The sequence below is a fragment of the Dermacentor albipictus genome, chromosome 1 (genome assembly GCF_038994185.2).
Source record: "Dermacentor albipictus isolate Rhodes 1998 colony chromosome 1, USDA_Dalb.pri_finalv2, whole genome shotgun sequence".
Classification (NCBI taxonomy): Eukaryota; Metazoa; Arthropoda; class Arachnida; order Ixodida; family Ixodidae; genus Dermacentor; species Dermacentor albipictus.
The window spans coordinates 188923358-188950978 of record NC_091821.1 but is presented as its reverse complement, the minus strand read 5'-3'; the positions used below and the strand labels follow the sequence as shown (position 1 = coordinate 188950978).

At 43.6% G+C, this 27621-nt stretch overlaps 1 protein-coding gene across 4 annotated transcripts; it reads right to left on the bottom strand.

Annotated features, from left to right (window-relative positions):
- On the bottom strand, positions 1-27621 carry LOC135898051 (uncharacterized). 4 transcript variants are annotated; one of them, XM_065426803.2, is made up of 10 exons: positions 27434-27619; positions 26697-26818; positions 25547-25672; positions 21840-21935; positions 17937-18018; positions 17338-17459; positions 15640-15749; positions 12357-12443; positions 8829-9002; positions 1-172 (listed from the first exon to the last, which is right to left on the bottom strand). In XM_065426803.2, exons 1-9 carry the CDS (start codon positions 27462-27464, stop codon positions 8831-8833), a joined length of 948 nt encoding a protein of 315 aa, XP_065282875.1. In that variant the 5' UTR covers positions 27465-27619; the 3' UTR covers positions 1-172; positions 8829-8830. The 4 variants fall into 4 exon arrangements, with proteins under 4 accessions (XP_065282875.1, XP_065282878.1, XP_065282879.1 ...); XM_065426804.2 differs by lacking the exon at positions 1-172 and adding an exon at positions 2176-2318 and having other exon boundaries at positions 27434-27620; XM_065426806.2 differs by lacking the exon at positions 8829-9002 and having other exon boundaries at positions 27434-27621.

The window sequence follows — 27621 nt, the reverse complement described above, 5'->3', positions numbered from 1 at the left end:
TTTTAACACTCGCACTTTAACATCTTTATTTTGTCAAAAGTTACAGCTTCAGATTTCTCAATAGTTCCATGTAGTACAAAAAATATGTCCTGCTGGAATAGGTGGCTTGAGTGTCGCTTTTCGAACGAGAAGCTCACAGGTGCAATACCAACAGAAGTGTCTTCTTGACGACCTGAAAAAATGATCATCATTACCAAGGAGCTACTACAGATATGACAACAGCCTAAAGCAAACAGGTACAACATTGCAAGTACACCTAGACAGCCCTTAAAACTGCTACTCTTACCTCCACTGCCGCAAGGGCAATGGCAGCTCAGTGCCCATAATACAGTGTCATTGAACAATGTCCATGAAAGTCGGCAATGAATCAAAAACATGCGAAGTTGCCTGCAAAAACTGCTGAATTTCTACGACAAATAAAAATAATATTCTGTTTGCCTCAACACATCTGTACAATTCAGCAAAAAGGAAATGCCTTACTTCAAAAGCCAGTAAACAGAATGAATGCCAAAAGCTTTGCTCTCAAATAACTCTTAGAATTCCATTACATTTCATGAACACTTAGACACAAATATGCATTATGGATACTAGTCTATAACCAATCGTTATGTGTAAAAATCAAGCAAACTTGATCATTTAAAAGGGCCCTAAAGCAACTTTCTCTAAAATCTTAGCAGCTCGTGGATAGAGAGTGACACCGTTAAGAAAACATATTCCAAAAATAATTTTCAAGAACCTAATATGAATAGAGTCATTAGAAGTGCAACGTTTACTTTTTTTATTCCCCCTCACTTTATCCAATACCCTCGGTCGGGGTTGTAGAAAGATCAATTCTCTGCCTATGACAACTGTTCCATTTCTTTCTATGGTGCGCTTATGGTGACCTTTCAAGATGGGCCTCTGACCAAGGTGCCCAAGAGTGACAAAAATGTGGAGACAGTTTCCTAGTAATTGCTAAATGTGTGGAAGGGTGTGCATGTGCACACAATTCATCATCAAAAATGACTGCGCAATAGCTGCCACACGATTTCAACTGTCAGCCTGCAAGTAGTTCTAAATATGGCAAAAAAATGGCAGCTATCTTCAAATTCTACTTGCTAACTCCACGCATCCAAGCGATGGTTCAGGGCACCTTTAACAACAATGTTCCACACAAAAATTCCAATATCCTGTTTAGTTGCAGACAGGCCAGCTTAAAGGGTCTGTGAAATGGTTCGGACAAATTTTGTACATGTGTAGGGTACAGCTTCAGTAAAGCAGTCGCACAACAATTTATGTGAAGCATCTCGTATTAAGAGGCTTACGGGTGATTACAAGTTACCCTCCTTTATAGCCATGCTTTTTCTCCTCAACTTGTTTGCCGAATGATCGGGGCTAAGCTCCACCTTCACTGGCTCTACATCATGATGGGACGTCATGTTGTCTACTTCCGGTTGTCTTGGGGCCAGCACGTGAAGCCTCTCCAACCTCTCCGCCAGCCACCTGCCAGTCGATCCCAAGCGAGAGCTATCGAAGCAGCATGCGCTGCAAGCAGAGTGTGTCCAGTACTCTGGTAACCACACACAAGCCGGGCGTTACTATGGATGGGTGCAGGCGTAAACTGAAGCCCCTCCATACTACTATTGTTGTAATGAAGGAGCTACAGCGTACATGTACATGATCGGCCTGATCGGTCTGCACAGTCCAGCTACCTGGTGGCGTAGAGCTTAACCAGCCAAACAAAGAGCTAATATTGCTGTAATAACTAGGGGCCCTATAACTATTCCAATCTGTATTTATTTCGATCTCCTGATGTCAAATTGACGTAACCAACGATGCAAGCATCGGGCAATAATTCACATCGTTGTTTGAAAAACCCAATCAACTGCACTCCTTGTTTATAGGAGGTCACTTTTTTGCTTTCAAAGTGAATAGCATTGCCAACATTCAGTAGGTTTTCTTATCGAATTAGCTAGCAAGAGGTGAGGGTTTCGATGGGGCAGAGCCAGCACAGTGAAAGTAGATAACCGGATGAAGAGGGTGGTGCCGGCTTCTGTGTTTGGTACGTTTCCCTTTAATTAGCTTGCGGTGGCTGGTTGAAAATTGCGGCGGCATGCAACTGAAGGTTAAAAATGTCACTAGAATGGATCCTCAGCAAACAAAAGTTGGCAAAGTGATGTTGTGTACGTGCCGAAGGGTCTCGATAATGTTATACTGCCACGCAAAATCTTTTATTACATGCAAATAAATCCATGCTCCGTGGTCGCTTCGAGTAGCTAGTGCCAGAGCAATCGACGAGCAGCCATATTCTCTTCCTTTTGGAAAGTGGCAGTCTCCACCTATTCAGAAAAAAAATTAAGTTTTGTTTGGCACATTAATGCATCTTTAAACGCGTACCCGTCACTTTGACACGGTGAGTTCTCGCGGTTTTCTGATGTAGCTTGACAGACAAGTGCAGTGGGCACAGCCTGAAAACATTTGATCAATGGCAGAGTATTATGCTAAAAAAGGCATCGAATTATTTTTCTTTCGTTCGGTCTAATCATGCATAATCAATGTGCACACATATCAGATGGGGCAGTTTTTGCAGTTTTCGTGACGTCGCGTGAGAGACTAGCAAAGTGGGGGCGGGTCGAAAATTTTTTGACCAGTTATTGAGGGCTAATTACAGAATTGGAATAGGAAAGTTTGGAATAGCTTTACGTTATAGTGCCCCAAGTGTAAATAATTTTAAACATTTAGGAAAACATTGTGTTCATGATTACGCTCCTGCCAAAAATTTACACCAGCAGCAAAGTAGAACACACTTGGTTACTGCTATACTCTATGTTTGGCTGGGTCCTGTGCCACCAGGTGGCTGCACCATGCAGGCCGTTCACATTTGCACCACCGCTCATCTAAAAGAACGCTATGCCTCCTAAACAAAAATCGAACTAGTTTGGGTCCCGGCCCACTTCTCAGTTGAGGACAACGAATGTGCTCATCAATAGGACCGAGCACTGAACTCCCGAGCCGCCGAGGAAGAGGCAAGGGGATGGCAACCTATCACCAGTCACACAGATACAATCAAGTATTACAGGGATGGTAGGAAGACATTCCCACACCCCCACCACTCCTTGACCAGAGCCGAACAAATAATATACAGGCAAATCCAGGCAGGATCCTCTTCCCACCCCTGCCTACAGAACAGAATATACACAGAAAGATACGACAACACATGTCCTCACTGCAATGCACTAGGCACCCTCCGGAATGTCATAGGAGAGTGCACTTTCTCCGAAGACCACCCCCCACTTAGACCCATAACTAACCCTTCACTATCCCTACCCTTTACGAGCAATGCGAGATCTTGCTATCCAGCCTTGTCCTGGAAGACCAGCTCCGACTGATCCACAGGAGCCAGGCGGCCCTGGAAGCATATGGAACCAGTCGAGAGGGAGCCACCCCATGAGGCGCCTAACGCGCTCCATTTGATTATGGATCAATAAAATTGTTTCTCTCTCAAAAGACTCCCAGGCCCAGTCCACTTACGCTTGCGTTTACCCGAATACTGGACGCGCAAAACACTATTGTAGTATCTAGTAACCCTTCGACGTGAAGCGACGGCCACAAACGCGTAGATGCTGGTGCTGATCGAATGCCGACAACCAGCACTGCAGCCACTCCGGTCGCATGTTTGCCTTGCAGAGGGACACGATGTCGCAGCTTGACATGTCGCCGATCTCTACATTTGTAGCCCACAATGCAAAGGTGAACCATGGTGCTCACGAAAAAACAGATCAGGACGAAGTTGACTGTGCAGCTCGCGTCAACTTGGAGCGTGTTGTAACGCAAGCAGATGAAACTTGCTGTGTGTCAGAAAGGCTTGAGTGCAGTGATAAGTTGTCCTTGTGCATCCTCTTTCTGTTACTTTCTTTCACATAGAAACAAATGAACTAATATCCCAACTATTATGAACATTTGTTCACCACAAGGTTGGAAAAATTATTGATGAGGTGCCCTGGGTAGCCATTCAGATAGCTTGTCTTGCTGGTGTTATATGGTCACCTCACATCACTTGGTCAGGAGCAGCTGAAAACTCGGGGGAGTGGCATATGGTAACTGACCACCAGGGGGCGCACGATGTGCAATAAAAAGCAGAGCGCATGACCTGTGCAGTCAATGTGCCTACGCCCCTCACAGCAACTACTGTGTCTTCATTGCCGTGTGCTATGGCTGTGGGTCCAGTCACCACAACTGGCGACGAGGGAAAATGCTTCAAGTAAACGACACCAGTGACGCAAGAACAAGCATGCCGGTCATTGGAAAGATAGACGAGTTCAACGTGGACACTGCAGACTGGACCGAGTACCAAGAGCGGGTGGAACTATTCCCGACGGTAAACGACGTGCCAGACGGTAAGAAGACGGCCGTATTTCTAACGTGTTGCGGGGCCGCGACATACTCCTTACTGCGAAGCCCACTGGCCCCTGAGAAACCTGCCGCGGCGAACTTGGCAGCAATTTTTGAGGCTCTCAACAATCACTTCGCGCCAAGGGTGTCGGAAATGGTAGCAAGTTTCAAGTTCTTCTCACGACACAGGCAGGACGTAGAGGTGGTGTGCAAGTACTTCGCGTTGTTAAGGCGACTGGCCGACGACTGCAAATTTGGGCCATTCCGAGACTGCATGCTACGAGACCAAATCGTCATTGGCATTGATGACATGCCAATGCAAACGGAATTACTGGAAACAGCCGAGTTAAACCTGGGAACCACAATGAGTACGGTAAGGGCCATCGAGGCTGCTCGCAAGGATTCCCGTACGCTAAGCACTCACCCCATGCCACAATTGGAGTCAGTCCAATTGACGGTCGAAACTGCTATGGTGGCAACAAATGTAGTGCAACCTGGGCGTCGCAAACGTGGGTGTTTCCACTGTGGCGGTACCCATCAAGCGCGCCCGTGCCAACACGTCAACTCAGTTGGCTACAAATGTGGGCCGCAAGGGCATCTGGGAAGAGCTTGCAAAAGTGATAGTGAGTTAGTAAACACACAGGCGCGGCGCGCAGATTCGAGGCGCGTGAACACCATGGATGAAGTGCTTAGGGCACCCGGAGCGAGTGAAACGCTGGCAGCGTACAACCTTCGGGCACTTCAGGTGGCTGGGCCGGCGCCTATGCGCAATGCGGTTATCATTAACGGCGTTCCACTAGAGATGGAACTTGATATGGGTGCCAGTGTCTCAACCATAAGTGAAACAAAGTTCACCCAACTGTTCCCATCGGCCGCCTTGGAACGATCGGACGTACAGCTGAGGAGTTTTTGCAGAGACACGCGACCAGTTGTCGGGAAGTTTGCGGCCGCTGTAAAGCTTGGGGACGAGGAGAGACAGCTACTTCTGTTTGTGATAAAGGGACAGTTCCCAGCATTGTTTGGTAGAAGTTCGATGAAGGAATTCCAGTTGGGAATCAGCAAGCCGGAATCTTTTTGTCTGTGTCGTCTGCAGAAGAAGCTGTGGACCATTTTCGAGAGGTGTTTTCAGATGGTTTAGGCACGTTCCGTGGGGTTAAGGCTCACATCTTGGTGCCGCCAGACGCCAAACCCAGATTATTTCAAAGCAAAAGGCATCCACCGGAGCTTAAAGACAAGTTTGAGGAATTGTTGCAGAGACTGCTCCACCAAGGCGGGGTCCAACCAGTGAAGACTGCCAGATGGGCAGCACCTGTCGTTCCAGTGCTAAAACAAGATGGGCAGCTGCGCATATGCGGCGATTTCAAGCTGACTGTTCATCCCACAGCACTTGTGGAAATGTATCCTGTGCCTGCATAGAGGAATGGTTCGCAAAGCTCCAGGGAGGAGTAAGGTTCACACAGTTAGACCTAAAGGACGCCTACCAGCAGATCGAGCTGGTAGAACAGTCACAAGAGTTCGTCACTATCGATACCCCAAAGGGCTTGTTTCAATACACGAGGCTGCTATTCGGGGTTGCTTCCGCCCCAGCCATATATCAATGCGAAATGGAAAACCTCCTGCAAAGTCTTGATCACGGCACAGTTTACTTCGATGACATCTTGGTAACAGGCGCCAATAACGATGAACATTGGGCAAACGTCTGCAAGGTACTAGAGTGATTGCAATAGGTGGGCTTGAAGCTGAAACTTGCAAAATGCAAGTTCTTGTTACCTGAGGTCCAGTACTTGGGCCACATAATAAGTGCTGCCGGGCTACATCCAGACCCTGCCAAGACTGAAGCAGTAGGGAATGCTCCCAAACCTTGAGATGTGAAAGAGTTGCAAAGCTATTTGGCTTTGGTGAACTTCCATAGAAAGTTTCTCCCCAACCTGTCAGATGTACTGCAGCCATTGAACGGCTTGCTTACCACTGGAACAAAATGGCGCTGGATGGCAGTTGAGCAATGTGCATTCTTGAAAAGCAAGGAGCTGCTCTCATCCGCCCGTGTCTTGGCCCTTTATGACCTCTCAAAACCCACGGTGTTGATCACTGATGCTTCCCCTCATGGCCTGGGGGCAGTCCTGGCACAGAGAGAGCCTACTGGAGAAGAGCAACCGATATCCTTTGCATCAAGAAGCCACACACCCGCTAAAAAGGATTACAGTCAACTGGATAAAGAGGCACTTAGTCTTGTGTTTGGTGTCGCAAAGTTCAGGCAGTATCGCTGGGGATGGAAATTTGAAGCGGCTACCGCCGACAAACTTTTGTTGGGCCTGTTAGGTGCTGGAAGGCCTACTCTGGAAACATGCTCGCCAAGGCATCTTCACTGGGCGTTGCTGCTGGCAGGGTACAGCTACAGTTTGAGCTATAGGCTTGGAGGCCTTATTGCCCATGCAGATGGGTTGAGTAGACTCCCCTTGCCAACAACTGATTGCTCTCCAGGGGCACCTGCGGAGGTATTCATGCTTGAAGGTGTCTATCCCCGTGTCCTTTCATCAAAGGTGGTTGCCGAAGCCACTGCAAGAGATCCAGTGTTAAGATTGCTACAGGATTTATGGTCTGGTCATGTTCAAGAATTGACATCAGAGGGGGGGCCATATGTGTCCCGGTTCAATGAGTTGAGTGTGCATCAGAACTGTGTGCTCTGGGGAAACCGTGTTGTGGTACCCTCCAGCCTCAGAGGGGAAGTCCAAGTTACTACATGAGAGCCACCCTGGGGTCACAAAAATGAAAGGCATCGCCCAAAGTCATGTGTGGTGGCCATCGTTAGACAGCGACATCGTAACCACGGTTCAAGAGTGCTTCGCCTGCCAACAACAACAGAGACCATTGAGACCAGTGCCTATGATGCCGTGGCCGTTCCCAAACAGGGCCTGGTCTAGGATTCACGTGGACTATGCAGGACCTTACCAGAATTCCTATTTTTTTTATTGCAATCGATGCATTCTCCAAATGGATTGAAGGTTTTCCCGTTTCATCACCTTCAGCGGAATGTACAAATGCGTGCATGCGGGTCATGTTTGCGAATCGGGGCCTCCCAGACATGGTGGTATCGGACAATGGACCCGCATTCGTGAGTGAAGCATACGAGACATTCTTGAAGAAGAGCGGCGTGAGGAGGATGCTAGTACTGCCCTATCACCCTGCTTCGAATGGTGCAGCGGAGAGAGCCGTTCAAACTATGAAAGTAAAATTACAGAAAGTTGGCCCAGGGGACCTTCGTGCACAAATTGCACGAATACTGTTATCATACAGGTTGACACCCCACGAGGTCACCGGGTGTTGCCCATCTGAACTGTTGATGGGATGAAGGCTCAGGACTGCATTGGATCTGCTGCGGCCAGACCTAAGGAAAACAGTCCTCCAGAAACAGCTCGCTTAGAAGATGGAGTACGATCAAAGAATGAAACTGAGGGTGCCAGCACAACCAGTAGAGAGAGTATTCAGCAGGAATTTTCGGCCAGGTCCGAGCTGGATTCCCGCTGTAGTCGCCAGGCAACACAATTCACAGGTGGAGCTACAATTGGATGATGGGCGACAATGGACCTGGCATCTCGACCATGTAAGGCCACAGTCGGTGCCCTACCAGCACAACCATCAGTGCTCCAGCCCTTCTACCGCACGCTCAGGACCACATTTGACTTTATCCTCGGAGACCAGAGGTACAACTGACAGTGGTTTACCCGAAGGAGCGACAAGCTCGGAGGGTCAACTACTACCATCAGGCGAGCCCTATCAACTGGAGGCCAGTAACACCACAACATCAACACGCGCCGTTTGCTCCCCGCCTTCTTCCACACCTTGGCTTCGTCAAAGCACAAGTGAATGCAGTCCAGTGCTTCGGTTTTCTCCTTGAACTGTAACTGCTTATATGCTGTCAAGCTGTTATGTTAAGGGGGGAGGAAGTGTGGTAACTGACAACCAGGGGGTGCACGATGTACAATAAAAAGCAGAGCATGACCTGTGTGGTTAGTGTGCCTACGCCCCTCACAGCGGCTACTGTGTCTTCATTGCTGCGCAATTGGTAGCGATGTACATTTTTAAAACCTTGTAACTACAGTCTTTACACAGAGCACTTAAATGCATCACTTAATGATCAGAAGGGCCAACCCTAACGACTCAATACATCTGTACAAAATCATTTCAGGGTCCCTTTAGAAATGAATGAGTGTATAGAATTTTAAAGGGCATTAAGTAGTAACAGCACATCAAGTAATCACAAAGATGACGCTTACAGAAACAAAAGATACCCATTTAGTAATAAAAGGTTTTATACTATCTATAAAGTGTCTTATTTTGCTCAAACGATTACTGATTAAGAATGTTATACCAGTGGTACTTATTATAAAAACTACAAAAAAGATCTACATTTTCCATGTATACATCCGAAATAACATTATTAGCAATAAAAAAATCACCTTTATTCTAAATTATTTGCCAGTGTCAGGACACGGAGTTCCTGAACTTTCTTGTGGTACTCTTTAATCATTGACTCAACCCTTGGAGACCAGATCTTCTCAAATTGCTTAAGTAATGCCTCCCTTTCCTTCAGTTTTCTTTGAGCCTCCAGAAATTGATGTAACAAATCATTTCTGCAAAATAATGAGACACTGTTAGCATTCAACGTCACAATATGCTAGAAGGCAGGGTGCAGTCTTGTACAATACTCAGCTGAATAAGCTCCAGATTATCACATTTACATGTAGGGCATTCAAATTAGGTCTAAGCACCTATTCCAAAACAGTGACCTACACTGGTGAAAAATGTGATGCCTCAGACTGGAGCCAACGTTTCTACAAGGGGACTTGTCATTGTCAGGGCACAACAACTGCTTTTCTTGGCAGAATTTTTGTACATCTCTCCCACCCCAAAGGGGAGGAGGAGAATAAGTGGATCTGCAGAGTAAGGTGAGAGATGTCAAAATGTAAAAAAAGGCAAGGGGAGGGGGGAGGTGCAGTGCTGCAGGTTTTCTTCCGAGTAGTCGGGATGATATAAATCAAGAAGAACATTCACGTGTAAGTAGCCATTGTCAATTGGGAATTGAAATACGCACTATGGATTGGCAATGCCTTTACATGCGAAGGTATATTTTCTATTTATGTCAACTCTACTTCTTGAAAGAACCAGCGTACAACCCTTCTCTCCCCCTTCCACTTTTCTCACTTTACGTAGCTGCTCATTCTTAAGGAAGAGTATTAAATATAGGGTGTCCCAGCTAACGTTAGCCAAGCTGTTCAACAGAGAAAAGAGAATAAAAAAACATGGTGCAAAATACGATTTTAGAACCTATGGTGTTTGGTCATCAGACCTGTGACCGCTGAACATTGTAGGTCTTATAATTGTATCATGCACCGTGTTTTTAAAGCGCCATATTGCGCACTCTCAAATGGCCTCTTTAGGGTAAGCGAGATGTTTTCCATATGTTTACTTTCGTTGATTAGCATGGCTAGAAGCGTAGACTGTAGGGCCAGTTGGTGTATTATGTAGAGTCGTTGAGCGAAAATACGGGTGGGAAGAAACGGAGTGGACAGGACAGATGCTCTCGCTTGGCTAGCATTAGCTGGGACGCACGGTACAAGTGCTGCCAAGATAACCAGCTGTTGCCCTGACAGAGCCCTTGTTGAAATGCTGGCTCCAGCATCGGGCATCCATCTTACCTGTGAATTTCTGTCTTGTTTGTATTCCAAAAAAACGACATTTTCTGTATCAGAGGCACATCTGCTAATTGGCCTGTGGCACACATGATAGTTATACATAGAATGCATATTAATCAAAGGCGATACCATAAAGCAGAGCTATAATCCCTATGAGCTTCTACGAGTGTTTTCAGCAGAGGTATACAAACACAAGGTACCATTGCCACACCCATCAACATTCTCATTCCATCTGTCTATATGCTTAACTTTGTTTTCACCAACCCATCTGGCACACTTATTCCAAAGTACCAACTTCCAGTCCGATGCAGATGAAGTCAAATGCTGTCCTAGTCGCCTTATATGCAGATTGTAGCAACTTGGGAGATCGCCACCTTCTTGAATGTCGCCAAATCCTCTCTTTATGGGTGAGAACAGTTTACGGCCAATTATCATCTGAGACAGAGAAATAAGCGCTACCAGTGGTCAGACACCATTCAGAATGGCAGTCGAGTTTCTCCAGAAGTTGGAGGTCATAATGGGTGAGAACACCGAAAGGGGCCTTTGCCAGGGATTTTCAAGTGGCAGAGTCAACAGCAAAACCTTTTATGCATGATGTCATTACTCACTACTCCTAAACAATGGATTTGCTAGCTCCCGCGGTGCCTTGGGTCATGGGCCCTGTGCCCATGACCCAAGAGGCTGCGAAGATCTGCAGCCACATCACCCTCAATGTAGCATCCCGAGTACTCAACATAAACCTGCTATGCTGATACATATACGTAGCATCACTGAGAGGAAGACTAACAAGTAGTCACACAATATTAGAAACTCACTAAACACTGCAATTGCGGAAGCACTGCTCAAAACTGACGCACAATATGAGATCTGAACACGTAGCTGCTATGAGGTTGAATTCAGTAAGTGAGTGCGAAGATGGTTTTATTCAGCAGCCTCAGAAAACAGCAATGACAGAAATATTGCTGCCATATTTGAAGTTTTCATTATGTCCTCAAATACCTGGTGCACTCGGCAATTTACTTATATATTCACATTGAATGAATGTCACTACAAAACTTGCACCACAATGCCAACACAACATTTAATAATTTGAAAAATGTGTACTTGTAAATATAGGTTATGAAATAAGTTTTAATAAACTTTAAGAAGTTTAAAAATTTAATAATGATTGTTACATGCACCAAGAGTAAAACATCACTCACTCACATTCCGTGACTGACATAAATCAACATCCCAAATATTGCTGCCAAATAACAGTGAATGAACGAATTTCCAGCAGTAAGTTAGGTGAAATTCCACGATGCAGGTACACGTATGTGTGTGAATGAGCAGGCAAACATGCATGCACACCTGCCTTGCAGGCGAAATAGTGTAAGGAGTTCACAGCATTTCTTTTTTATTCAAGCAGGGCTGCCTCAAAGGGCCCCAAACTACCCTGTGCTCGAAAATTTGTTACATAGTGGCAGCTGTGTCTTAGTTTACAATAAATATATCGCTGAAATAATTTTTGACATGGTGCAGTAATAGCAAAGTTACAGCCATTTGATGATTGACTATGTGGCTGCAGCTGTTTCTTGCTCCCCTTCACTACCTTTCCACTGGCACTCTCTCACCTACTTACATCAACGGGTCACATCAACAAAACAAAACAAAGGATCCTCTTTCGTCCACATCTCATTGCCCTCCGCTTGACCCTGACTGAATGGAAGCTTCACAAAAGGTTCAGTGGCGCACAATGGGTGAGCCCCCTCCCTTCTCGAGCACACAGTCGGCTCTCATCATGTTGGCACTGTTGCCCCTCGTCAACCAACCAATCGACAGCATTTATCCTTGTGACGCCGCCTGGAGCACCACCCTATTGACATAATAATGTGAGAAGTAGGCACCGGAAAGGCCAGGAGAGGAGCACGAGGTTGTTTTTTTTCATTTCTGGTGTCCCCATGGCACTGCCGCATTTGCCAAAAATGATAGTCACGACATCCTGTAGACGATATGAGTTTATTTGAAACGAGTAAAAAATATGAGAGGTGGTTAAGGGGACCTTTAAGGCATGGTACAAACATTCCATAAGTGGATGTGACCCCTTTCATGTTGGAACTTCAGTAACGTACTGTACGTCTTTCAAGCCATAGAACTAGTTGAGATTGTTCAAGGTGCCCTGAATACTCAGCACTTAAGTGTAATTGTGGTTTAGTCTCACTGAAATGTGGTTACCACAAACAACAAACCTGCAACATGTTGTGTAGTACTGCTATAAAGTTCATCACCAAAAATATCTTCAAAGGTACTCACTGCATCTTAGGGATGACCACCTGCATGCCCCTGCCTGTTTTATGGTCATCTCCATATGTGAAATAATATTCCATTTCAAGCAGCTCTCTAAAAACGTAATAGAAAACTTTAGTTGTAAATAGATGAAATGCACGGGTACTACGTGCACTGTTCTTGAAGAATCATTTTCAGACCAATAAGTGCACAATGTCATGTTCTCACACCTACACACCATACTGTCAACTCTTTAAGGGGACACCAAAGCGGCAATACATCCAGTATAAATAATATTCCCTTGAATTTATCTGAAGCAAATTTGCTGATGCAGTAGGCAGACATCCATGTAAAAAAATATAACCTGCAGGCCTTCATACCATATTTCAGCTTTACTAAATAGTCAAATACAAGCTGGGGTTCCATTTAATAGTGCACCACATTGTACACTACTTCATGAAAAAGAACAGGCCAGCCAGCCATTGCTGACAATTAATAGCTGACCTTTAATATTGTTGTGGTAGGAAGTACGTTCAACTAGATTTCAGTGGGATGTACGAGTTATAAATGGCCCCAAAATCAAAACATCAAGTCTAGCCAGATTAGTATAATGTACTTTGCAAGGTTGACTAACACAAAATTCTTGTGCCTCACTCTTTTTGCTTTATTATGTTGTTGTTGATTCTGTATTAGCATTATGAAAGACTCAAATTATTGAGTATGTAAGCAAATAGCAAATTATTTAATTTTAATGTGACCAGTTCGAAACGTGAAGAAAGGGGGTTAGCAGAGGGGCCTGATTTTTATTGGTCATATCATAAGAAGCCAACAAACACTGACACCATGGACAACATAGGGGAAATTACTTGTGCTTAATAAATAAAATAAAGAAGCGATAAATTAATGGAAATTAAAGTGGATGAAAAAACAACTTGCCACAGGTGGGAACCGAACCCACAACCATCGCATTTCGGACATTTGGACGCAAAGGACGTCCCATGTCTGCCGCCAAGGTCTATGAGTGGTGGCGCTGGCTAACACTCCCAGGGTTCTACTAGGGCACATAAATACCCCAGAAAGTGGATGGGAAAACGGCGCCGCAGTAGCTCAATGGGTAGAGCACCGCACGCGAAATGCAAAGGTTGTGGATTTGGTTCCCACCTGCGGCAAGTTGTTTTTTTCATCCACTTTTATTTCCATTAATTTATCGTTTCTTTATTTCATTTATTAAGCACAAGTAATTTCCCCTATGTTGTCCTTGGTGTCAGTGTTTGTTGGCTTCTTATGATATGACAATTCGAAACGTGTGCTACGCACAACCCTGAAGTAGGTACCAGAAGACATCACAATTATCTGTGTTGGTGGTCGCATAGTATCACAAACCGTTGATGTGCATGCCAGTTAGGCCAGGGCCATAGATAAAGGCTACACCATGACCATGTTGCTGAATGCCCGTGCACATTGAGCTTCCTCCTGCCTCGCACTGTGCATCTTGGCATTCCACACAATATAAGCCCAGATTAGATCACTTCTCCGAGAACGTAGAGCATCCCCCTCACTTTGCCCACCTCTCATCTTGTCGAATGAAACAGCTTTAGCAGTGCAGATGGCACTGCACTGGAAAAACACATGCACAAATGCACACACACACAGGTATACCTGTATAAAAGGCCCTTCACCAGGCCACATAGCAAATTTTCGCTATAAGTTGCAAGCCGTTATGTGCCTTCTAAGGAGTGCTCTACCTCAATAGTTTTTCAAATTAGTTCATTAATAGCAGAGACATAAATATTCTTAAGTGCCGCGAACCCATAATTTCAGGAGGCGAGCATTACCGCCAGCATGGACACTCTCTCCACTTGCCCCGTCTAGCCTCCGCATGCGAAATTCCTTCCCTGCGTTTTCCCATACCGGAGCCAGAGGATCGCAGGATGGGCACCGCCTTTTTTTTCTCTCACTCATGTTTTTGCTGAGGAGCGCACTTCCAGTGATGGTCACAAGCGCGAGCTGTTGTGTTTATCTCGTTTCGCGCAGCAGACAATTTTGTGCACTTTGCACTAGAACACCTGATTAGCAGTACAAGTCAGTGCCACAATCACACGCACTAAGGCAGATGTGAGAGAATGAAAGAGCATGATCGCGGTGCTGGAAAACAGCATAAAATGACATGTTTCGTTCTCTGTGCAAGCGACTGCGTAGCGTGGCAACAAGCAGATCAAACGGAAGTACATCTCTCTTGCTACGGTATGAAGTAAAATAGACATGCCGACATTCGGTTTGTAGGTTTTATTACTTCTCTAAACTTTATTTCATCTATTGAAGCAACAGATTAAACAAATAACTGATCTTGCCTTGAATATTTCTAGAGGTCGCGTGTCACTGCAAGTTACATCGCAGCACTTCCATATATGTAGGTGCACTGGTGCGATTGACGTCGACTGAGCGCAGTGCCCGCAAGAAGGGCAAATGGCATTTGGTTTGAAATTTAGGCTCTTTTTGTGGTGTGTAGGGATGTAATACTTAGCAGACACGATAAATGGCGTGCACTGTATGCACTGCACTTGTCAGCTCAAAATGGCCAGACCTGGTGAAGGGTCCTTTAAGAACACTGTGGTGTAGGCCTCCATCTAAATAGTTGAGGTTGTTCAAAGTGCCTCGAAACCGCCGCACTTAAGCGTCATTGTGGTTTAGTTCCACTGCAATGTGGCTAACATAAACAGCAAACCTGCAAAATGCCTTAGCTAATTGCTTTCACAGGGGGCATGCAATACTGCGTATGTGGCATGTGTACATGCAACTGTGTGCACTGAATATATGCAGAAAACACACTGGTACACAGTTGCTATATTATTATTTGCTTTAGAAACAGCAATAGCAAAGCGCTCTGATAGACAACTGTTTGCAGAAATAATTCCAACATTTACGTGAGAAGTGTGTCACATGAATGTACAGAGAAAAATGAAGTGCAGTAATCCACATGCTACAGGAGGCATGCCTATGACTTGTCATTCAGCAAACACTTCATAATCAACATGGAGGACCACAGCAATCAGTTACTCTTTTATGACCAGAAGAGCCTCAAACTAGTCTCCTGTTTATAAAACATGCTACAGCTATTTATCTGATGTAATAGTTTACACCATGGGTAAAAATATTTCCCACATTGTATCAACAGTTGCAAGAGGCTAGGTCATAAACTGTGAGGAAAGATATCTAAAGTTCAATGATACCTGGACATTTTCAGTCTATTTATGGCTCAGAAAGTTAACTTTACTAGCCTGCTGAAATTATATTCCCGCACATTACTTACGCAAAGTAGATGTACGTGTCCATAGCCTTCTCCAGCTTGCAGAAAAGTAATTGCTCTGCTTCATCCAGCTCAGGCAATGACAAACTTCTTGTATTGAATGCTTTTAACACCTGAAAGGGCAGCTTATGCAAGTATAACTGATACCAGGGTTGTACAAATTCCATTGCATGTGAATATAATGAAAAATGCCACGACTGAAAATAATTTATTTAGCTGTACCGCATTTATTTTGCAAGAAGAACATCAAAAATTTCTGTACTGATCACAAACAATTAACAACACACCAGTGCATTGATGTAAGCAGTATTAGTCATTGTATGCTTACCTCCGGGGCCACTAACTAGTATACTGAGGCAAATGGTCCACTGAATAGGTGGCAAGAAAGCTGCATTAGAGCCTCTCAATGATTAATAATAATGCACTCACATGTACCTGATAATAGGCCCAAGGTCTGCATGCTTCAACATAAGCACATTTTCTCCAAAAGTAAATGATTCTATTTCACATGGCAAAGGAACAAATACAATTATGGGCCTTCTAATGGCTTCACAAGGCATCCACTGTCTTCAGTTGTACATCCGTTTCTTAATATTACCAGATGCCATGCTGTAAGCAAGGCCAAGAAGCTTTACTGTTAACCAAACACCAGAAACACCATAAATGCTTTGAACAAAGCATTCAGTTTTTACAGATGGAAATTTACACTTAATAGGGGAGAAAGAATGATAATTTAGCAATTTTCCTACAGCATTGGTACTGCTTTTGCGTATAGATAGTGTCACTCGCGCGATAGCTGCAGCGAGAGCTCGCCCCCAAGAAACTTCTGGTCACGAGCCTTATCAGCCTAATGCACCAGAACACAAAGCGCGTTTTTAAGTTATTTTACTGGCAGAAAGTCTATTTTTAAGTTCTCAGATAAAAGACATCCACATTAGCCTCAAGACAAATACATAAATTTCGTGTAACTTAGGGCAACATTCACTTGTAAAATTGTTCTTATGTACAGAGGGGAAGTGTTGAAAATACGCGACTTAGATTGTAACGCACTCTTGCTAGTCAATATTGCAGCCAATGCCTTTCTTGCTCGCTAAATTTAGCGGTCTAAGTCAATGAACAAAACCGGAAACCATCCAGGGCCTATGTTTATAAACAGTGAAAGGGTCTATAGTAAAGTGGGTGCAGCTCTTATACAAACAGCCCGTGGTTGCCATCTTAACACAATTATTAATAAAAGACCGACACATGACCACAATACATTCCTTTTTTTTTCTACAATTCTGCAAGTGGTAATGTTTATGAACATGTGCATTAAGTAGATTAATTTGGATTTCTTACACAGCACCTTCACAACAGTAGCAGTGCACACAAAAGTGCATGCCTGAGCCGGTTTTGCAACTAATTTATCAACCGGCTCAGGCATGCACTTTTGTGTGCACTGCTATTTTCTAGCAGCAGCAAAAAACAATAGTGAAAATTTTCATGCTATTAAAACAACGAAAGAAACAAGCAGGCAGTCCACTTTCCAATACTACAGGCAAGCAAACTAAAAATTTTACCTAAACATTTTCAGCATACTGCAGCAGTACATTGCACAATCTGTTATTTTTACAACAGCAGTCACAAACTGGGTGAAATGTTTATGCCAACACCACCGATTCTGCAGCACTAAAATATGAGAAAAAAATAAAAGGCACAAACCTTCTCAAATTTACGAAGGCACTCTACACGCTGGAGCCTCAGCATGAAAATTGACCTTTTGATGCCATCAACATTTGCACACACGGACTGGACTGCAATTCCCACACCTGCATTCGTGACAGCTTGAAAGAATAAAAAGAGGAATATGATGTGTAGGTTCCTGGTTGACATAAAATAAGCCTTTAACATCCTGACTACCTCATTCACTCATCACTCTTATGTCTGCATCTAACAAAAATGAAAGAAGTGGACTATTTTTTCTAACATTCATCCATGAAAAACAAATATCCAGGCTATCACTGCTATGTAAACAAATACAATTTGCAGTTTGAGAGTATCACAAGATGTTTAAATCAGATCACACTGAGCTATATTTGATTAAACAAGAAAGGTTTCTGTGGAAGTTCACCAGAAGTTTCAATATAGGAAATTGACACGAACATAAAAAGTAAGCATAAGCCCACAAATGTGTTTATAATATATATATATATATTATCTAAGGAACTTACCATGGGTTCCCTTTGTAGCTTATTTCTACTTTCATGTGAATGGCACAACCTTTTTTTTTTCAAGAGCTCAATTTGTGAAAAAGGTCTCACCGTGATCCAAACAACGTAACAACCTTGACTGCTGGTGCTCGAGATGTCTTAAAACTGCATGATGTAATTCATCTATGAAAACCTAAAAAATAAAGGTAAGAAAGTTAATTTAACTGCAGCTTGTCTTTTCACCCCATACTGCATGAATCATTATTTTTGTGTGACAAAATTTGAACAAAATGCCCAAACTTCCAGTTCTCCAAAAAATAAAATGCACGGTTATGACCAAATCAAAATTTACACATATAATTTATTACACATGAAGCAGTCATGATTATATTTAGTGACTACAAAAACACACATTTAATCATAGAAAACTGGTGAAATATATAACAGTTGCAAAAATAGAAACGTTTGTACAAGAAAAGTGAAGAAAAAAAATATATACATATATGCAGATCCCATGCCCTGTGAGAATTGCTTTGGCGACGTTTTCATTGATATTTGCGAGGAACACTGCTCTTTTTTAGCAGCCATTTCCAAGCACAAAGGACACGACCAACGTAGACTTATTTTCACTGGGAAATGCCTCACTCAGAGTAAACTTGTGGTGCTCCAATATGCAGATGCCATGCATAACATGAAGGAATGACAATATTCATTTGTTTATTTATTTATTCAAAATACCTTGCAGGCCCAAATAATGGGCTTGGGTAAGGGAAGCTTCAAAGAATCTTACATAGTATAAAGAGCATACAATTATAGAGAACACAAAACACTTTGTTAATAATGATACAAGGAAGAATCAAGTTTACACAAACTCTAAAATCCTCAGATCAAAAAAGAAAAAAAAAAAGGCATACAAGAAGCAACGCACACAAGAAGTTATTTAAGGTAAGAAATGAATGCTTATGTCGTGACGGAATTTTTCTTTGTTAGCTTCAGCTACCAGGATATCGGGAAGGTCATTCCACAAGCGGATGACACGTACAAGCGCAGATGAGTTAAAAGAGTCTGTTTTACCATAGATGCACATTAAAGAAAGATGATTATGCAATTTTCGTCAGGTGAATGGAGAAACTTGCAGAACTACTGGTGGTGGCCTTGGTCTGTGAACATACTTGTGAAACAGCAATAAAAGTGCTACATCACAACGAATGTTGAAGATAATAACACGAGAGCGAGGTGGGAGGCATTGCTATCCAGCTCCGCCCTTGGGGATCAGCTCAGGCTCGTCCGCAGGGCAGAAAGGATGGCGAGGGCCAGCGGTGCCTTGGAATAGGGGCCTGACCACACGGCGTTACCCCGTTTTAAGGGCAACGAAGTTCTTTCTACGAATAAAGTTTTGTTCTTCTTCTTCTTCAAAGAAGGAATTGATAAATTGTTTTTAATTTGCATTATACTTTTGTTGCAGTTGTAATTTTGTGAGATGAATCGAGCGGCTCTATTCTGAACAGATTCTAGCATAGTGGTTAAATAAAATGTAATGAGGGGACCATATTGAAGAAACAAATTCAAGTTTAGGGTGAACAAATGTAAGATAGGTTAACTTGCGGACATTAGTCAGCGTCTCACGGAGGTTCCAGTGTAAATATCCCAAGTATTGGGAGGCAGTTCCGCAGATGTTATTGATATGTGTAGTTCAGGAAAGGTTTGATGCCAGGGTTACGCCTAGATATTTGAAAAAAGTAATTACAGACACAGGATTGTTATTAATATACTATGAAAAGTTGGAAAGGAAATGTTTGCGAGTGAAAGACATTACTTCACATTTATGTGTATTAAGCGATGTTAGCCAGGTGCTACACTAACTGCTAATAAGATCAAGATCATTTTGAATTCTTATGTGGTCATCAGTACTAGCAATTACTCGGTAAATTATACAATCATCTGCAAAAATCCGCACATGAGAAGATATGTTATTTGGTAAGTCATTAATATATATCAGGAAAAGTAGTGGACCGAGGACACTGCCCTGTGGCACACCAGAGGAAACATATGATGTGAAAAGAACGGCATGATGACGATGGCATGACAACAGCGGAATGACGACACCGATTGCTGACAACAGAATGATGTCAACTGAAAGATGGTGGCATGATTACAACGGTGTGGCAACGACAGCACAATGACGAAGGCATGATGATAATGGATTGGTGACAACGGAATGTTGACAGCACAATGACCAAGGCATGATGACAATGGACCAACAACGATGGAATGATGTTGATGGCATAACGAGGAAGGAAGAGCAACAATGGAATGATGACGATGGATTAACAATTATGGAATGAAGACAGCAAGAGGATGATGACAGCATGGCAACGTAGAAATGACGACGATAAAATTATGGCGGCCAAATGACGATGGGATGACAATGAATTGATGACAGCACAATGACAAGAACACGTATTGATGACTGAACAATGACAATAAAGTGAAGACGCCGAAATGATGGCAGTAGCACAACAACAAAGGAATCAAAATGATGGGAATGAAGGCAACAAAATTATGACCAAGGAATGATGATGGCGATATGATGACAAAGGTGTGCTTGTGTCGGAGCTCACATCTGCATCTATGTAATTCACCTGCTGCCCCAGGCCACCTCGTTTTGCACTTTAACCGTTACTGGTTTGCACTAGACCTCGGACCAGCCAATTATGCAAGCAGCCAACACCCGAGAGGTGGGGGGAAGAGGCAAAGAAAGCTCCACTCACTTCAAAAGGCACTTATTTTGCGCAGCTTCAGCTAGTACATAGTTGTGAAAAATTTGATGACAGCCTTGACTGCCAGGAAGATGGCTTCGATATCAGAGCTGGACTTCCTAATACATCTTCTTTTATGTGGCTTTCCAACTTTGCGTAGCCTTTAAAAGCTGGAGCACAAATCATTTTCAATGGCAGTTCTCTGTTGCTGCTATCAGTTTTTGGAATGTGGTGGGTTCCACACGTCATTTTACCATCACAACTGCTGGTGCCAATATTTTTTTATATATAAACAGCAGAATAGTGGCTCTAAAGATGATACATCATGTAAATACATTATACTGTACTACTAAATTTGCCATCTACCAACAAAACTGTTTTGTTTCCTGTGCCAAAAAAAGTTACCCACAAATGTGTGCTGCACCATATGTGATAAAAATAAATGCATGTCTCGCATAGTCAAAGGTTTGCTGCATTCAATATATTACAACAAACAGATAAAGAGCAACCACATTCACTGAGAGTAACATAGGGGGAATATTTTCAGCTGTAAATACTTTCAAATTTAAGTTTAATCAACTTTTCGCATGCCTAGCTACTACCAAACACATTTTAGAAAAAGAAAGGAGAAATCTTTCTAGTTTTAGCTGCTATGGATACGATACTAGATGTCGCTAGACTGCTATGCTCCGTTCTATACGTAGCAGTCAATGCTGAGGAAGCTACCCAAGAAGTTCAATCAAGGAAAGTTATCACTCTGTGCGTTTTGACTATGCTTCACTGAGCATTCCGTCCATGCTTCGAGCAGCATTTGCTCACGCGAGCATGCACGTGAGGCTCCTCGCAACAGATTGCAAATAAAATAACCAGGAAAAAAATAACATTATCTAAAACAATGCATTAACAGCCGTAGTATAGTACAGTGTGTTTGTTTCTAAGGGTTAAAACTTGTTTCATTCAATATCAAGCCTATATAAAAAACTGTTGCACACAATTGCGGTCAAGAAACACGAAACTATATCCAAGTGCGAACAAAGCCATTGTAAGAAGTCTCTCTAGCCTCCACAGTGTTGACTGTTACGTATGGAATGAAGTATAGATATGACACAGATTAAGGATAAATTTGTAGCACTTCATTCCCTCTCACTTTTGTCAAGTTAGAAGTTCGGTGTCATATGACACAGCATGTGACAAGGCCCAACAATGACAACCCAAAATGGCACAGAAGTTCAAAGTGTAAATAAAATCTACTTGCCAGCTCTAGTCCAGGATCTTCCAGACCCAGAAGACCTCCCAAGGGATCTTGAGAAAGCAAAATCGTGGCCTGCAGCCTCTCAACTTGTCCATAATACTATAAAGAAAATCACTTTCAGTGAGCAATGACTAACACATTTTTGACATGCTAGTATATATAAGAATGACAAACAAAAACTGTGATGAATGATGTTCTTGGTACACTTGCCAAGAAAAAAACACATTGCTTAACATATTAGCTAAATGAGGTCAGTAAAGGCAAGTTCCAACTCGGACAAGGACAAAGCTCTGACTGCACAATACGGGCACTCAAGAGTTTTATTGGAAAGACACAGAGGAATATATACCCACATCCAAAATTTCCTCGAATCGACTCGCTCAAACATGGGTCTGAACTTGAATGAGCCCTGCGAGTCTGAGTGGGCCCGAATGAATCATATAGAGTAGCGCGAGTCTGACTCAGGACGAGTCGAGACGAGTTGAAGTGGGCATGAGCTTGAGTTGGAGTGAGACCCAGTGAATCATAGCTGGTGCAACTCTGAGTGAATTCAAGTTTTAACTACATAAGACTTCAATGTTTCTCTTGTCCAAGGGACTGCATGCAAGGCTGAGCCCATATCCAAAGTGAATATGACTACATATTCACTAGTGGAACCACTGGATTCACTGGAACCAGAGACCTGAGTAACCTGAATAAAACTAAAACACTTGTGGCAGTTTACACAGTAAGCTGTGCAAGAATTTCAGTGCATAAATACCGTTCAACACACCAATTAAAAGATACTATTGAAACAATACTATACGCTTTTTCACAGTACTTAATAACATATGCATTCCCTGCCTCCAGAGTTCCCAACACATACACAACAGATATGTTGCACTTGCAGCTAACCAATGCACCTCAGCAATTATGATGTGGTTATGTATAGATCTGGCTTTTTATTTGAGCAAGTACACTTCTGGTGAATCCGAGCCCAGACAAGTCACAAGCCACCAAATCTGAATCAGAATAGTATGAGTGAGCCGGTGAATCCATTAGTCTAAGAGTGAGCCTGTCATTCTGCGAGTTTGAGTGAGTGTGAGCGAGTCTTGCCAACTATGATTTTCGCAAGTCTGAGCAAGTTTAACAATGTCTGATTTTGGCAAGTCCAAATAACAAAAATGGCAACCGGGTCTGATTTCTAGCAAGTCTGAGACACTCTCGAGACAAATATACCATCAGCCTAAATATTTTTGTTCTGCGAACTCTTCAATTTGGGAAAGCAGCCCTGACAATAAGACAAAATTTGATCATCAGATGGCTGAATGCACTTAGACAAGAATGCCAGGGAAGTTGAATACCACTGCCCGTCCATAAAACTTTGTAATGCACAAGACCTCACAAAGCATATGTAACATTTTTTACTACCACAGGTTTAAACAAGCATTACAAATGCAAAAAAGAAAAAAAAACCCTACCTGTTGACATATAACAGCCCTTGTGGTTAGCTAGGCTAGATATTACAGATTCTGCCCGCATACCGCAGTACTCTTCCACAATATACAAAGCATTTTGCAAAAATTGTGCACAAAATTTTCCAATATGCACGGTACGTACAATATATCTGCTCTGGGTATGCGTAATGTAAGAGAAAGAGAGAAACGTTTATTGTAGTAGAGGTTGTTTGGTTATTGTGGGTGGAGACCCTCTTCCAGGGTCCCACTGTTTACAGCGGCTCGCAGGGCCTGGTCAAGGGTCGCCAGTTGGCTTCTCAATTCCACTTCCGCAAGTCGAGCCTCCCACGACCAGTTATGGAGAGTGTTGTCTAGCAGCGGCGAGGTGGCAGCCGGCAGGCATAACGCGCACTTTAATGTTATGTGTTCCAATGTAAGTGTTCCTTCGCACCACGGGCATTTGTTGCTGTATTTGTCTGGGTACATTTTGGTGCAGCCTGTATAAACGTGGGAAAGTGTTTGTTTGGAGGTGGCGCCAGTCCCGTGCTTGCCTCCTGTCTAGGTGTGAGTGAGGAGGGGCTTTGGTTCGCCTCCTTAGTCGTCGTAATTCGAGGATTTCTCTTGGCGCACCGGGTGTCGAGGTGTTCTCTTGGGCGGTGTGGCCTGCGGCTTGGCCTCTCATGCCTTGAGCCAAGCGGTCTGCCTGTTCGTTCCCCGCTATCCTTGTGTGCGCCGGGCACCAGGTCACGCAATGATCCATAGTGAGTTCTGTTCCAAGGATGCAGAAGACACAGCCTGGTAAAGCCCTCCCAAGGAAGAGGCAGCAGGCGTCCTGCGAGTCTGTCAGCACGTAGGCCGATTGGCCCTTAGCTTCTGCGGTGCGTATGGCCAGCGCTATGGCCACAGCTTCGGCTGTTGCAACTGATTTCGTGTGTATGGATGCTGCTGTGGTTGTTCGTCCTTGGCTAGTCACGACTGCTGCAAATCTATTGTGGGTGCCTGTATTCCTGTGATAAGAACTCGCATCTGTAAAGTAAGTATCCGGATCGCTTTGCCGCCTTAGTAAGATGGCTGCCCGCGCGCGTCTCCGTGCCGCATGTTGGACTGGGTGCATGTGACGGGGGATTAGTGCCACATGGATTCTCTCTCGGAGTTCGGATGGCAGTAGTATTTCGTCGCTACAATATTGTGGCGTCAGTGAAGTCTTTATAAAACCGAGCGTCCCTGAGGTGTCGTGTTTAGCCATTCACACTGCGCCATTAGTGTGGCCGCTGCAAATTCCTCAAATGTGTTCATTATTCCCAATTCGTGTAGTCGGATCGTGCTTGTGCTTTCGGGCAGGCGATTCAGGCGACTTTACAGGCGATTCTTATGAACTTGCCCGCATGTTCAATGTCGTTATGTCGCGTGGTTTGGAAAGGCAGGGCATACGTTAGATGACTAATGACGAAGGCGTTTATTACTTGCATGATGTCTGCTTCAATCATGCCTTCTCGGCTGCGTGCAACTCTGCTAATAAGCCCGGTTATGGTCCGAACAGTGCGTCTGAGATTGGAGAGCGTTATGCAGACACTGCCCGTTTCTTCAAAGCACATTCTCAATACGCGCAAGTTGGATGCCCTCTTGATGGGCTCTCCCTCCAAGGTGAGCTGCAGATCTGGAGCCCTGGTCGCTCGGGTATGTCTAGATCTAATATGAATGTACTCTGATTTCGCTGGAGCGCACCTCATGCCTGCTCGCCTCATATAGCTTTCAATGGTGTTGATGGCCTGTTGAAGCGTGTCCTGTCGGTTTCCGTAGGATCCTTTGCAGGCCCAGAGTGTAACGTCGTCGGCATATATGGCGCAGCCAAGGTCCCGGTTCTTCTGTAAGTCTAGGGCCATTCTACGTAAGCCGATGTTAAAGAGAAGTGATGACAATATGCATAATGTAAGGATTCCTTTCACTTGATTCTACTCATTTCCGCACCCAGCTAATCCCAGTGATAATGTCGGTGAAGCAGCACTTGGGCCACTGACAAAGCACAAGAAGGAATGGGACTGGAATAATATTGTCACATTGTCCTGGTAATCTTGCTTTAAGGAAAGATTGCAGTAACCAGTGTGATGTGCTTCTCTAGATATCTAACACTAGTGAATATAGGCATAGATTCAATAATTCACACTATTACGTTTTAAATCACTCTTTCAAGCTAATGCCCTCATTACATTATGCAGAGGCAAGTAGCACTACCTTGCAGATTATGCTAAGAAGAAAATGGTTTAATTTCCATACTTTTTTGTCGATCAGCTCTAGTGGATCATTCTTTCTTTGGCAAGATTGTCGAATGTCTCTCCACACAGTCGTCATATAAGAAGCTTGATGATATCGTTCTTCAGCAGCCGTTGCAATAACCTCAGCCTTTAAAACACAAAATAACATGGGTAAAATAATTAAAACTGGGTAAGTGTGGGGCACCTTTGAAAAGGTTCAAGGTCACCTGAAGCTTAAACTTGTGACACCCATTTTGATAATTATCGGTAGCTGTATGAGGTTACTTCCACAACCATAAGCGTAAGCAGCAAGATTCTGTGGTCTACGTAACATGCTACTTAAGTGCCTCCATGCCTGTGGTGACAACTGTCTATACAGGCATTACAGGCAAGCAAGTGACTGCTGTTGCCCTTGCGCTAGTACTTCTGATGCCTGTGCACTCGTCTTTATTTATTTATTTACTCTCATACCCACAGCGCCATTTAGGCATTACAGTGGGGGGGTTACATACATCAATGTAAGCAGCTTATGGCATCGAATAAACAGTATTATGCTATACAATACAATGAAAGAGAAAAAGAGAAAAAAAAACGCAAAAATGACATGACAAAAATGGTACATCAGGATATCAATGTACAGCACGCAGGAAACGGCATCATAGAATTAAGTAATAAAGCACTATATAATGATAGCAAACTCTGCAATTACTGCATACTGAAAAATAAAGAAGAAAATTTCAAAGAGCATTTGCAAAATGTTCATTATTAAGTATACTAACTACGGCAGCAGGCAGTCGATTCCATTCTAAAATGGTTTTGGGGAAAAAGGTGCTTTTGAAAAGTCTGGCACACAACTCGGTGTATTACTAGGCTTAATGCATGAATACTAAGCAAACAGTACGAAGTCACAAGTAATATAATTTTACATCCTTGCAGTTACGATGCTCTTTGTTATGTGCTCCGAGCACCATGCTGTGAACCTGCAGATCAATGCTGCTGAATGCCAAGACAATCTCACATTTCACCTACCTCTGGTCTTCCCTTACATTGATCAATTATATTACATGTTATGACACAAACGCATCTGAGGCCGCAGAGCACCATGACAAATATTTATTATATGCGTGAGCTGAATAAAGAAGATTAAGCAGCCCGCCCACACAGCGACATACCTCCTTCAACTTCTCGTAAGTGCTGGATGCGAGAAAGTGAGGTGCTAACTTCTTTAGCTCGTCAAACAATGTTTGGTTACCAGAGCTGTCGAAGTCCTCAGGGGTCCAGTCGAGCGTGACAGCTACAACAGAAGGTAAGAAAGGGCATCAGAGAAAATTAGTCAGTACAATGTACAAACACAGAATAACAAGAACAAAAATCCTCGCAGGAGGATTTGTTTTTTGTAGATTTACATGTACAGCCTTGGAGTTAGTGGCACAAGGATTTTTTTCTGCTGAACACATTTTTGGGCAAGGTTCTGACTGGTGTTGTGCAAGTCCCGGGGCGCTTTTTTCATTGCTGGATGTTCGTTTAAACTGGCTGCATTTGGACATGCCCCGAGGGAAGTGAGAACTTGCGCAAGTACAATTAAACAACGTGTCAGTATTTGGTACAGGGATAATTTGGCAGCGCCTTCAAGACATCAAAAGAGTAACAGGGACACCAAAAGCTGGAACCCGTAATCATGCAAGCCTGGTACCGCCCGTTAAACACCCTAAACTTGAAATTATCAGGGAAAAAGAAAGAAAAAGAAACTTACATCAAAGAATACATAGCACCGCGATTCAATGTTCTAAAGAAAAAAAAGTAACAAAAGAACGGTAAAAAAGGTGGGGGGGGGGGAGAAAAGCAGAGTAAGAGCGTTTTTGTAGTTACCAAATATGTCAGGTGTTCAATGACACTGCGAACAGCTTACCCTTAATGACAACTTCCATAGACAAAGCCATGCAGAAGCCTGTCTTACTGTTCTCGTTAAACCATCAAGCAAACCAAGTTAAAACGGTTTCCACGTAAGGCGCTTTCCGGCTCCCGAAATTTAAACGCCGCGGCCGCACCACAGAACACGGCTGCTCTGCTCCAGCCGCACGCCAACGCTGGGGTAAT